We start from the raw sequence: 14252 nt of genomic DNA, 5'->3' as shown, positions 1-14252 counted from the left end.
ATAGTTTTATTTTATTTCACTGAAGGGTATGGATGAAAAAGCAATTTTACCCATGGATTGAAAACTATTCAAATCATAATCAACATCTGTTGAATACTATTGAGTGAATAACTGAATATGAATGACTGAATGAACAAACAAAAAATAAATAAAATAAATAGTCATAAAAAAGAAAATGTGAAAGATGCAAGGCTTAGCACATGTTAGAATATGGTAAATGGAAAATGGTATATTTGACCAATTCTAGCCTCTCTGGCCATATGTTGAAAATAAAAAGATGTGATAAAACTGGGTCGGTCACCCAGGTCACATCTGACCATGCATACTGCCCATCTCTGGAGATGGAGTCACTCCTTGATCCAGGCACATATCTCATTTACTAAAAAGCTTTTGGTATTGGTACTATACTTTAGGATCCATTAGGTGGCTCTGGCCTACATTTTGAATCTGGTCATCCTGTTGTCACAGGTACATACACGTAGACAGAAAGCGAGGTGTAAGTCACATTATTCTCTTGGAACTTGGAAGTTCATTCTGATGGCTAGTTATATTCCTATGATATATTCCAGAAAGCTTGCAGAAGCTGTTATTCCAATCAAATTTTTCAATTTTTTAAGGTGTTCATTTCAAATAAGGGTATTTGTTTAGAGAGCTCTGAATTCAAATTTTATATTCAAGCCTTGAAATTAGGGGTAGGTTAAACAGCCTTTTAAAAAGGGTGATGTTTCATATTTCTTAGGGAACAGGCTTATTTGATGCAGTATGATCTCCTGAGCATTTTGACACCATTTTTATCCAAATCGGCCAAAAAATGAGTTGGTGCCGGCCAAAACAAGTATTTGGACGGGGGGGTCTGAAAATCAATATTTTCAACAATAATCATTATTATATGCCTAATTCTGTTAAAGTTGGTGCTGATTTGTATGTAATTGATGTCTAGAATTCCATTTATGAAAGTTGCATAAAAATTGGAGTTGTAATTTTCTTAAAATGGCTGTTTTACGTCCAAATATGGATGTGAGGGCGCTTTGCATAAAATACGCACACATTCTTTTCACAAGAAATTTTAATGATGCCAGTTTGAAGATAATCACATGTGGCATATCCTCAAGAAATTTGGGCATTGTATTGCTTTTCGTTTGACTGTGGTACCATTTTTCGTATTCTCAGGAAGCCTTCCATTGAAACGTACACGTTTTAAAGTGCATTGACCCCTGTACAGTTAAATGGGAGCATTCTATGAAATATTCAAATGGCTGCCAAAATCAAACCGTACTTTGTAAACCGGTTAAATTTATTGAGCAGGTACTAACTATGATTATCTTCATACATACATCATTTAAATTTCCGTTTGAAAGATCGTTTGCATGTTTTATGCAAAGCGCCCTCACATCCATATTTGGACGTAAAACAGCCATTTTAAGAAAACGACAACCTCAATTTTGATGCAACTTTCATAAATGGAATTCTAGACATCAATTACATACAAATCAGCATCAACTTTAACAGAATTAGGCATATAATAATGATTATTGTCAAAAATATTGATTTTCAGACCCCCGTCCAAATACTTGTTTTGGCCGGCACCAACTCATTTTTTGGCCGATTTGGATGAAAATGGTGTCAAAATGATCAGGAGATCATACTGCATCAAATAAGCCTGTTCCCTAAGAAATTTGAAGCATCAGGATTCCTTAACCCACCACTATTGAAATAAGCGGATTGGAACCAGGAGCAATTTGTTCTTGAACAATGTTCCTGGTTCACGGGGATTTTACAAGAACCATGAGCAATTTCTGAAAAAAACAGGAGCAATTTTCAAATACCGGTAGTAACCTTTTCTCCATACAATACAGCATACCAACACTACTGCATCAAGTTCAAAACTGGAACAAGGAGTAATTAGAAAATTGCTCCTGGTTTGTGTGAATTTTTTAAGGACCAGGAGCAATTGATGGCTTTACGGGGGCAAATTTGCTCTTGTAATAAAACCAGATATATTCCAATATCTGTTATTTAACTTATTTTAATTTTTAATATATGTACAAATAGCTTTATTAAGGGGGTACTGCACCCCTAGCCAATTTTTTGCTTATTTTTGCGTTTTTCTCAAAAATTATAGCGCATTGGTGACAAGGAAGATATGTATATTATAGGGCAAGGACTACAACTACTGTACTGAAAATTCAGCAACTCAAGGCAAGTAGTTATTGATTTATTGATCAAATATTGGGTTTCCCTCATTTTTGACTGTAACTCCACAACTGTTGTCTGTGCTGAAATAAATTTCCAGTGTAGCAGTTGTAGTCCTTGCCCCTATAATATACATATCTTACACCCCCTTAAATGTAACTGTAGTTTTTTAGCACATTTTGTCTGATTGTTAAATTATTTCAATAAAAACATTGAATGTACAACCTTACCCTCAGATAGCAAAAAAGCCTTTAAAATATGAACTATAATAGCTTATAATCAGCTGTGGGGTGCAGCCTGCAAGCTCACAGACTTTTATTATCTATCTTACACAATGGTGAATATACCGTACGGTAATTAAAAAATTAATTAGAATAATTTCTGAATATTTTTGTAAAAATGAGTAAACTGTAATATATCGGCCCATCGGTCAAAACAAAACAAACAAATTTTAATGATTTTGTCCAGATTTATTTTTAAAATAAAAATATGATATTTAATAATATGCAAAAAAAAAATGTAAAATTTGCAAATGGAACCTATGTCTCCTTCAAAACGAGGTCACTGGTCAAGACGCGAGCATGCTACACTGGCCATCCTGGTCAGCAAAATTAAGTATTCAAGCCACTTCAAACCCAACAATAAATATTTTATAAAATTATCTAAGACTTGAGCATAAATAAACAACCAACAGATATGAAAGGTAACACCTATGAGCTCCTATGCAACACAACCAGGCCTCTCCTTTAAGAGTGTCTGAGGGCACTCATAAATCATATTCAACAAAATGTCTCATACACAACACTGACCAATGGGTAAAATAGGTAGCTCTAGCTCATCTCAACACACAGTACAATATTGAGAATATGCATTTTGTTTACATACAACACATGTGTATCATTACCCATAGTATCATTGAGAGCATAGTACTTTGTATATAAACAGTTTTTATCAGCACAACAACACAAAAGAAAAGCATCAAAAACACATGTGTGCATTGTTGAATACATACCAATTTTGGAGAGCAATCTTAAAATCCCAGGGAAATCAGGTCCTTTCGGTTAAAAGCCTTAGAAAAGCGTCGGCCATAGCATGGTCGCATACATGGTACACAAAACCTGCAAGTTTGGTCAAGTCCAAAATCAACCGTTCCGCGCAAGCTCGGAGATTCTATTTCTGCATTGATTATGAAAATCAGTGAAAAATGATAATAACATTGGGCGGTTCGCGGCTGCTCAGCTGATGAGGTTTTTGAATGGCAGCCAAATTGGACGGCAGCCAGCTAAAAATAACCTTTGACCGATGTACCTGCGCGTTCGATATTAGTCTTTATCACATGCTTGGGGCATTGAATACAAATAATGCTAATGAGTGAGGCGATTTGAGGTAGTCTTTGTAAGAGGTCGCTCCCTACAGGGGAATTTCCCTCTACCCGTAGAAGTCTATGGAAGATGGAAAAGACCGTATTCGGTCGCAAAATATGATACAGAAAAACGTAAATTTACTATCTTATCACCATCATGCGACTCCAAGAACTATTGGGTCCCTTTCTACAGAAATTCCTGGTGCTGATTTGGAGTATTTTCACCCATAATACAGTCTTAGGTAGGGTACAACATGTAAAACACAACAAGTTTGAACAAGTCTGGACTTGTCGTGAATTGGCAGTGTATCCAGGGTTCTGATTCGTTGCCTCAACTAATCAGCATATTATAATCTGAAATTATGCTCACGAGTTAAAATATCGGGTACGTTAGGAAGCTCAAGTCCAAGGTTTCATGAAATACGTCAGTATGTGTCAAATGAACATTGTGTCGTGATGTTTCGGAGCCTCCATGCAGGGCTACTGGATCATGCCAACGACATTCACCTTGATACAGTCTCCCAGGTCAATCATTTGGTAATTCGCCAAATTAGGTTAATGCTAATTAGAATATTAATTATGCATTCAATGTTTGTTTCATTTAAGTTTATAGTATACACTGCAACTGCATTTGTATGTGTGCTTGGCTGAATTTGGATAAAATTACATCATGCACAACAAAGTGACGTCAGACAGAGAGTGCTGACACTCACTCATGCTATAGACCTGGAAAAGTTTGCCTCTTGGGTTCAACTGCAACTTCATGACATGTCTAGAACAAGATTAGTCTGGTGGCAGTATTTGTATGCTTTTATAATGTATTCCCACTGAGACTCTTACTGCATTAGTCACATATTATATTGCTGAATGTAAACACAAATGTCAACACAAAATTTTTGGAAGGCCTACATTCATGACCTTGAATTTGCCTGAAGGCCTTTCATGAGAGGCAAACCTTAAAAAGCTATGACTATGTAAATCTTTGTAATGTCTTTAAACTTGTGATGACTTTAGAATTTGCAAATTACATGTTGGCACATTTTGAGAAATACATGCCAGAATTTATCCTACCAACACTTTCAATCATTTTGTTCTTGCAAATATCTTGATTTTGATGAGAAAAAAAATGTCTCAGGTCAAGACTGACAGACTGAGGAGGAACAACACTCAGTTCAGGGGTGTACCCAGAAACCTTAGACCCATTACCATAGCGGTAACTGCAGGGTGCGCAGCAGCAAAAATAGCCCTGGGAATAGCCCCAAAATAAATGTAGGCAGATTTGGCATAGTACATGTAGCATCTCAGGGTGAGTGCGCACCCTCTGCACGCCCTGTTTATGTGCCTCGCTACACTGTTTTTATAGGCCTACGTATTTACCGGTATTTAATACATACAGTAATGAACATTACAATGATTTCATAATCTTGGGTTACAATATACTAAAATAAAAAAAAGCTTGATATTTTTAAAGTTAAAATGATATTAATGTCATGATGTGAAGAAAAGGTCGACACAACCCATCACAGTCACACATTCCACAGGTGTAACCACAAACTAAGTGGCAATTATGATTACTTTGGTGTACATCTGTTCAGAAATTGAATTCATATGCCAGCATTTTTCCTGTTCAAACTCCTAGTTCAAATTCTATCAAAATATACTGTGCACTGGCAGTCTGTGTTTACTTTTTTTTGCAAGCTATGTCGCCAACCAACAAAACATTCTGTCATGAATCCTTAGGATCATGATTCCTTTTGTAAAGTTCTTGTATTGTTTGGTGTTGAGGTGTCATCCATTTAGTACATATATTTTTAATAATTTACTTCTTTTAATCAATCTATGTACTGCACATCCAATCCCTTCACCTACATTGTAAAAACTTTTTGCATGTCCAACTTGCAAAGTTTGGAGCACCTGATGCAATGCGCGCATTTCGTGACAAGGCCTAATCCGTCCCACTGCTATTCGTAATTATTCTTGAACTCGTATTACAAACCAAGCTTAACAATATCCATGTTATGCTCTCACAAAATGTAGGCCAATTTAAAAGTAGATATATTTTCATGTTTTAACATGCCCCAACTTGCTAGATAGAATGAGTAGATTTATTTGTAACAAGAACTGGAATCAGGTCTCGGAATATACCATGATTGAGCGACATTTTACTTATGCCTTTCGGCTCAAGAGTTTATGTCCAGCGATTTTTCGTGTCACTTGTAAGGCGTTACAAGACCTGGATATTATTGAGTTGATCATGATCTTACAACGGTGATGGAAACTATGTCAGCCTGTCACACCATAAGCAGGTGAACATGATTTCTATGTTTCTAGCATGCACCATTATTTTACATGTATAAATGTATGATGATGAAACACCAAATTGTTTAATATTTCGTATGTGATTATCAATAATTTGGTGTCCATCTAGATTTTGTATTTTGAGTATGTACATGTAGGCCTACCTTTCATGGTATCTAATAAGTTTAAAGCTGTCAAAAGTTTGCAACTGAATTCATGTATTTAGCATTGTTTGTAACAGACTAGGCCTATCTTTCAGAACCAAAATTCATAGATCTACCAATTATTGATTATAAAACTATTTGGAAATTGTAAAGGTACAAATGCTTGTAGTTAAGTGTGGCACAAATTATTGCATTATCAGCTGTGTTCAACTATAAATATCCCTCATTGTTTTTTATTAATTTGTACCTAAATATTTTCACTCATATTTATGCACTCCCAAGTTTTCCACTTTGATTTTGCAACAAGTTGACAGTATTATGTAGGCAACCGCCAACTGCATCATGCGCATATTTTGGGGGGGCTGGGGCCCGAGCCCCGGGTAAAAGCAGGGGCGACCAAAACGAAGGGCGGCGGAAGAAGGGCGGCAAAAAGAGGGCGGCGGAAGAAGAAGGCGGCAAAAATTAGTAAAGAAAAAAAGGGCGTAAAATTTTGAAAAAGTATAAAATGAGTTGCTTTTAGGGCGCTAGCGCCTATAATCCTTTTTTTTTTTTTTTTGGCTCTTCACTTTTTCAAACCACCAAAAAAAACTGGGTCAACCTTTTCGGGCTGTTGAGGAAGGGGTGGCAAAATTGAATTTTCTTCAGCCCCCCCCGGGGTTGGAGCGGCCACGGTACGCCACTGTGTATCATGCACACTTTAAATCTTTAAATCTGTTTTTCCCCATTTATTGAAGACTTGCAAACTGATTACCAAGTACCTTGTCTAGACACAATTATTTACATTTTAACTTGTGAACTTTGTCTCTCCAAGGGTCTTACATTATACTTGGAAAGGTTCAATTTTGAATGCAAATAATCCATTATACTTTTAAAGGGACATTGAATGAAAAAAGTTGTCAAGAACCCATACTTACTTATCATCGGCAACAAGATGATACGAGCAAGGCAGTTGAATTCGGAAACTTATACATATACGAGCAGAGATAGGCCACTCAAGAGTGTGTGCAGTAACCTCCATCGCGGGGCTGACATCTGCCCAAAATACATACATTGTAGGATGATTTTGCAGAAACCTGCACATCCGGGCTGGTACGCCCCCTTCATGGACACCTAAACCATGCTTACAAGAATTGAAATATGAAAAACTTCAAGAAATAATGATTAAATTGACCTCTTGATCGTCATTTAATGTGGTGCAGCTATTTTAGGCAACATTTTATCTTAACCTGTGTATGTAGCTTTTTAATTAATAGTGGTGTTGATATCATTACAGTAATTGGTATGATAGTACATGTACGCCTCTAATCATATGCAATTATGTGAACATTAATGAAGGTATGAATCAAATTATTTTAGATTGAATTAAATGTTGATTCCTGACAATAGGAATGGTAATTGTTTATTAGATTTATTTGATGATCATTTTGAACTGATAAATTTGAATTTAAGGCAAGCCTATGTGTTGAAATTTAAAAACAAGTTATAGACAAGTATGTATATTAGACCTACATGTACATGCATTCAATTACTATCTTCTGAAGATAAGAAAATCCATATTGAAAAAATGTGAGTCTCCAATAAATATGAAATGGTGAAGTTGAATTAGAGAATAAAAGATAGGATTTTGCCTATCCAATATCGTGTCATAATGGATGGGCTGGCCAATATTTTGAGTAGTGGATGCCGGCGCATCTTTTATTCTCATTCTTATTCAGTTTTAATGTAATTTTTATGAGAAAAACTGCCTTTTTTCAGAAAAAATGAAGTTACTTTTGTGAGGACATCCCCGTTGTTTTAAATGAACGAAACCATCACGAAACCGCCAAATCGCGTTTTAGTTCTCGCACATGTATCGCACGATCATTGAGGAGCATGCGCCCTGACTATTATCACTTTCAACTATTGTGAGATATTATACACCAGAAAACCAATCAAATTACGTGAATCTTTACAAGACGCACCCATTGAATAAGAATGTGCTATCTTGTAACAAGGGTACAACAGTGAGCAAGATTAATTTTAGTTTCACAGTTGAAATGATCTAAAATATATTAAATTGTAATGGTGAAAGATGGGTTTGGGATCTGCTATCTACTGAAGATGACTTCTGCATTCTTCATTGTAATTTGTTTTAAAGTCGTAAAAATGCACATGCGGTCTTGTCTCTAACAACTTCTTCTTCTTCGTTATACTGCTTAACTTCCCAACGAAGAGATAACACAAGCCGCCACGCAACGGCAGTACGCTTGTTGTCTTCCAATGATATTACAAGACTATAAACGAGTAAAATTATTCAGTTGGTGACTGTCTGTTTTCTTTGGCAGGGGTACATGTACTAAATTTTTGTGGTGCTACATGTACAGTAAGCCAGGCAGGTAAACAATTATAGATACCAGCCTGAATGGAAATTTGTACATGCCCAACTCACTGCAGTCACAGTTTAAAAGCAGGCTGATTTGGTATCAGCCAGTCCGAGTCCAGTACATAATTCAGCAATTATTGCTGTTCTTCAGTCTTCTACATGTGCATTACAGGACATCTTCTCAAAAGCATCTTTGGTCGAAGTGTTCGAAATATGCCTCAAAAAGTCACAGGCCAGCTGGGCTTGACCTTAAAAAGTTACCGGCCAGCCGGGCAGGCAACTAGATGCCAGTCAGAAAAGTTACCTGCCAGGCCAAAAAGTTACTGGCCAATGGCGGGCTGGCCGGCCCTATTTCGAACGCTGGTCCAAGTGCTAGTTTGTGATTGAACCATGAAAAAGATATGGTTGTCTATCAAGTCGATAGGCTCATCTTGATGAGCAAATGTTGAATGTTGTTGAATTTTGAATGTTGTTAGTGAGCAAATGTTGAAAGGCAGTGTAACAAAGGCAATGCTAACAAGTATGATTACGTAATTTTACTTTTAAAATAATAAGTATATAATCACCAGAAATTATCATTTTGGCAAAGGATTTTTGAAGGCCTTTGGTTTGACACAATGTGTGCTAGTCCGAACTTTACAGATGCCCTAGGTCAAAATGGAAAACATTGCGACATGTCAGACAGAAACGGTGCATTTCATTTTCGGACTAGGGGTATGACGAGTGCACCTCGACAATAAGACTGCCACTTTTTTTTCTTCCGTGTCCTTAAATTTTATCTTATTTCTCTTTTTGCTTTCAGCACAAGTCACAACAGAACCCCTCCTTTTTTTACACCGATCCTCACGTGCCGAAATTAAATGCGAATTTGCCTACACCGGAGCTATATCAACGGTCACATGGAAGAAAGGACCGGTTTATAGCGAAGCCGAAGATGTTGTACAGTACTTCTTGGGGAGCAAAATTGGTCCCAAAATTGGAAAAGGTTACAATTTGGGAGATGATAACACCACACTTATTATTGATGAGGTCCAAGATGAGGATGCAGGGGTGTGGTGGTGTAACGTAGTAACGACGGACCCATGGACGGACAGGGATACGTCTAATATTACAGTAATAGGTAAGTATGGTTGACACTAACCCTAATTCTACCCAAACTTTTTGGTCGGAGGGAAGGAAGAAGGTGAAGGAATTTAAATTTTCTTGGAGTGCGGTTTTGAACTCCTGACCTCGGGTGCTATACAGACGAACGGCCATAGAACGCCAGCCAACTTTTCCGCGCCCATGTGCTTTCGCATGATGACGCAAATGCATCATTTGTTAGTGCTAATATGGAAAAATGATTTGCACAATATAATGTAATTACTGTCATAAATGTTTTGTTTGATGTTTTTTCCCATATCAAACTTATGTTGTGTTTGGGTGTGGGCACACATGTATGATGTATCAAAGAGCCAGTTAGGTGTGGTCAGGGGTGTGGCAGTTATAATTGCACTTAAAAGTTCTGGTATCTGGTTAAAAACAGCATTTACAATGAGTCAATTTGTGAAAGAGCATCTGCAAACCATTGTCTCTCACATCAGAGGTCGGCAGCATTTTTGGATCAGAATACCAGTTTCAAATGGCCAGGGTGTTTTGTGGAGTCTGAAGTTAAATCGTCAATAGTGGGTTCATGGGGACTGCCTGTATTTTAATGTAGGCCTAAGTTTTCAGTCTCACACAACCCAAGTATCCTATTTCATACATTTTCTTCAGCTTATTTATAGTTTTGTCAATTTTGGGGGTTTTATTTTGGGTTTTTTTTGTTGTTATATTTCTTGGGTTTTTCCCCAGCGTAGCTTGTTTGCCACTGCAGGGGTTGTCAAGTATGACCTATGGCTTGCTTTCCAGGGGTTGAATTTTCTTATCTGGGCATATTTGACAGAATTATAAGTTTTACTAACTGGGCTTTTTTGAAATTTTCACAGTAATTTTCTTTTGCATATTAAAGCAATGTCACATATCAGTGCCAAGAAAATGTTAAATTCTCTAAATTTTTATCCATGCAAGATGGATGTGAGTATTGAGCACAAAATTCATGAAAATATAATTTCATATATTATCAAATTCATTTGTGAAATTTTCCCAAATCAAAATATTCACAACGAGATGATGCTACATTATGCATGCAGGCAGTGGTTGTGGTCGGACATATTGTGACATCGCTATCATGCCCAGATCTATCTACCAAACCCACCACCCCATTTCCCAGACAGTCTAAATGAATATTCCCCCTAGGGCTATAACAATAGAAGAGATAACATCGGTTTACTGGGTAATCTTATCGCTAGACCATCAAGTCTCACATATTACGATTACATGGCCGCTGGTTGGGTGGGTGGGTTACTTAGCGGTGAAAAAATGTTTAGTACTCTGCCTATAGAGGGGGCTGTTCTGTTTTTGGCACTGATCTGTATGGGTTTGAAGGGGAGACTTGTTAGGGTAATAATCATTTCACTGATTATGGTATCTAGAGGCAGACTAATAAGGATTATTTGTATACAACAAGGATTTCTCTGTATGTTGACCAATGACTTATTATTTTGTCAGTGGATATATTTTTACAGAGGGGCTTATTTGGTCCATACCAAATGTAAGTTGTTGCTCACATTTGATTTTGTTAAGTATCCCCTGTACACAGACTTTCAACAATTCATGCAGGTCAGTTCTCAATCTATTTAATTTTGATAAATTTGATAAATTTTTGTGTTTTTTTTATATGAATTATGTTATGTAATAGGAAAGGAAAGCACTCTGTGTTGGCACTTACAAGTAGAATATTCTTTCCAGAATTACCATTTAGGGCTCATATTGAAATACCCTACCACGTTTTCACACAGAAAGAAGGCAGGATTCCCTCGCTAAGCGCAGCGCCTCAGGAAAGCTTCGGTCATAAAACGGACGCATCAGTGATACACCCTGCCCAGGATTTTAACAAAAGAAGGCTAGCACAGGAAAGCTGCAGGATGGCGCACACCTTCCTGTGTAAGGGAATTTCAATATGAGCCCTTACTTGCTTGTATATTGTTTGTATTTTGGTAATTCAAATAAATATTATTATTATATACCTTAATTTTCAAAAGATGTTTAAATATTTCCATGATTTGACATGTTTTTCAATTGATAAGGTTTTTTTTCTTTCATAATGTAGAAAGTGCTTTTTTATCCCATACCCAAAAAGTACAGAATTTGTTGGGTGTACATGTATTACATAGTGACAGATGTTTTAAAAAAAATTTAAAAATATGTAACGTGTCATGTCAAAAGGAGACACTTTTGGGCAGGATCGTAAATGGAGAAATAGTCAAAAATCTGCCCGTGGTGATTTTTTCACAATTTGGGTTTGTTACTAATGTTAAAAATATTGTCTGATGGTTTCAGACCGGAATATAACCGGCATCTTGTATTTTTTCCTACTCTCAACATTGTCAATACTATTTTTAAAAGCCGATATCTGATTTTCCAATTTTATAATAACATAACTTACGAACTCAATATCTTCGCTCAGGAATGTCCGATTTCAATGGAAAAAACCGCGTTGTGAAGCAAAATATCTCTACATTTAAGATAGGTAAAAACCTCAAAATTTATAACCTGCCCAAAAGTGTCTCCTTTTGACATGACACGTCACATATATGTAGACATTTATATAGCGCTTTATGCCGTAAACAGCCTCAAAGCGCTTTACATTTATTCCGCCGTCATTAGAATATGTCGGAACCACGTTTGCAGCCTACAAGTGGCGAGGGTCCATCAGTACAATGACTGTGACTACCCCTAACAGCTTCCCATTGCACCTGGGTCATTTTACATTATGACGGATGTCGATCGCAAATTTATCAAGAAACGGACATAGGGAAATGTTGAGTAGGTGAATTGTATTGGGCATAGACTACAAATTTGCCATTAATGTTCATCTATTCATGTGTCTATTAAAAGTTTTAAAAAAAGTTTATACCACTATCTGTCAATCATTTTGCAGGTGGAAATGAACCCATTGGGACCTTCTTACCAATTCTTTGACCATACAGCAGACCTGCCAACTCTCCCTCATTTTGAGGGACTGTCCCTCATTTGGGGTTTTCCAAAGTGAAAATGAGGGACAGTCCTGTTTTCTGAAAATTTCAGTGATGGCAAATTTAAATGTAAGAACAGCAGAAAATGATGAAAATGTCACTTTAAAATTTGCTATAGCATTCTCTTTAGTCTATTGGGATAAATTCAGACCTGCAAAACCTTCTCTGAATTCTGAAAGTATTGCACACCTCAAGTCTTTGAATTTATCGGTACCTGGTTTGTATACATGTACAAGGTTTTGGCCTCAATGTCCCTCATTCTGACTTCGGTAGGTTGGCAGGTCTGATACAGAATCCCCAAGCAATAGCTTTTTAGGGCGAATTTCTCGATAGGAGTCTTCGTAAGCCTTAGGCTTAAGGTGGCCTTGAGGCTACTAAGCCTAGCCCGCTCTCGAAGCCCGAGTCTTAACTGTAGCCGGATTTCTTGACCGCAAATTCAACCTGGTCTTAGTGGCCTTGCAGGCTTAACGCTTGACAACCTCGTCCCTTTCTACCAGCGACTTAATTGTAGAGGCATTTGGAGGTAGATGTGCATAAGCTGCTGTCCTTCACGGTTTACCGTACTAACAAGGTTACCAGCGCAAAGACTAGCCTAGACCGGCGGTCTTGTGCTTGGGCTTACACCGTACACAACTTGATCATGTTGATGCAAGACTAGTATTTTTTCTGTTTTTGTGTCTTTTATGTATTATTTTATTTCCACTTTACTTTATTATAAGTCCTGCTTGCATGAATACTTCTATACTTTTTTACATTTCAAAAAGGGTCAAACTGCAAGCCTACAGATTCCCCTAAAAGTAGGCCTAAAGCAAAAATTGTTTCACACTTCAAACAAATCATAGGCCTACTCATGTTTGTCAAAAGTAAATAATTATTTGAGGATAATTTTGGTGCAAAAACAAAAACATAACCAAGCATTTGACAACCATTGTTCTATTTGCGAATTTAGCATGTGTGCATATTTTATGATGATGATGATGATGATGATGATGATGATGATGATGATGATGATGATGATGATGATGATGTTGGATGATGATGATGATGATGTTGATAATGATGATGATGATGATGATGATGACGATAAAAGAAGTTTTGTTTCTTGATCATTCAAACGTTTCAAGAACTGTTCCTTCGGGTATGCTAAGCCACCCGTCGAGAAATTCGCCCTAATAGACTTCTACCGTGCTTATATAAGTTATATAAGTAGTCATTTTGTCCGTCAACAAAAAATGATCAACTAAATCGAACTGAGACAGGGCCAAGAAAAGCCGCTGTAAGCCTGGCCTAACAGGCTTGCGTAGACTACGGCTACAGAAGACTGATTTCGAGAAGTGCAAATTTTACCGAAGCCTGTGGCTAATCCTACAAGCCTGGCCCACAGGCTAACGAAGCCTCGAGGCTATGGTAGCCGTGCTTCGGGGAACGTGTTTTCAGTTAAGCCTGGTCTTACGACCTCTTAAGCCTTGAGGCTAGACAAGCCAACTGCTAAGCCACCCGTCGAGAAATTCGCCCTTAAAGTCTACGCAGTAAATCATTGGATCACAGAACAGTACAGTCGGCCTACATAAAACTTTTTTAAATCATGTTCATAAGCTGTCAATTGGAAAAAAGATTAATTCAAATATACCTAACTTGCAGTAAGCATAAAAACAAATTTTATTAATTAATACATGATATATGAGTTTCACAGCTCCCAATAATGTAACCATAATTGATTCATTGAGTAGTTCGTGTTAGACAAGTGGGAGCCACAT

The 14252-nt window shown here is 37.1% G+C and overlaps 1 protein-coding gene across 1 annotated transcript in view; it reads left to right on the top strand.

Moving 5' to 3' along the window:
- The first annotated feature begins 3591 nt into the window (after positions 1-3591).
- The window catches only part of LOC140135475 (uncharacterized), a 60199-nt gene continuing 49538 nt past the window's right edge, over positions 3592-14252 (top strand). The window contains exons 1-2 of the mRNA XM_072156988.1: positions 3592-3798; positions 9183-9500. Coding sequence (XP_072013089.1) covers positions 3714-3798; positions 9183-9500 — 403 coding nt within the window. The 5' untranslated portion in view covers positions 3592-3713. The remainder of the gene's footprint in view (positions 3799-9182; positions 9501-14252) is intronic.

Source organism: Amphiura filiformis, chromosome 16 (genome assembly GCF_039555335.1).
Source record: "Amphiura filiformis chromosome 16, Afil_fr2py, whole genome shotgun sequence".
NCBI lineage: Eukaryota > Metazoa > Echinodermata > Ophiuroidea > Amphilepidida > Amphiuridae > Amphiura > Amphiura filiformis.
Note: the sequence above shows the minus strand (reverse complement) of the source record. Positions and strands in the feature narration are given on the sequence as shown.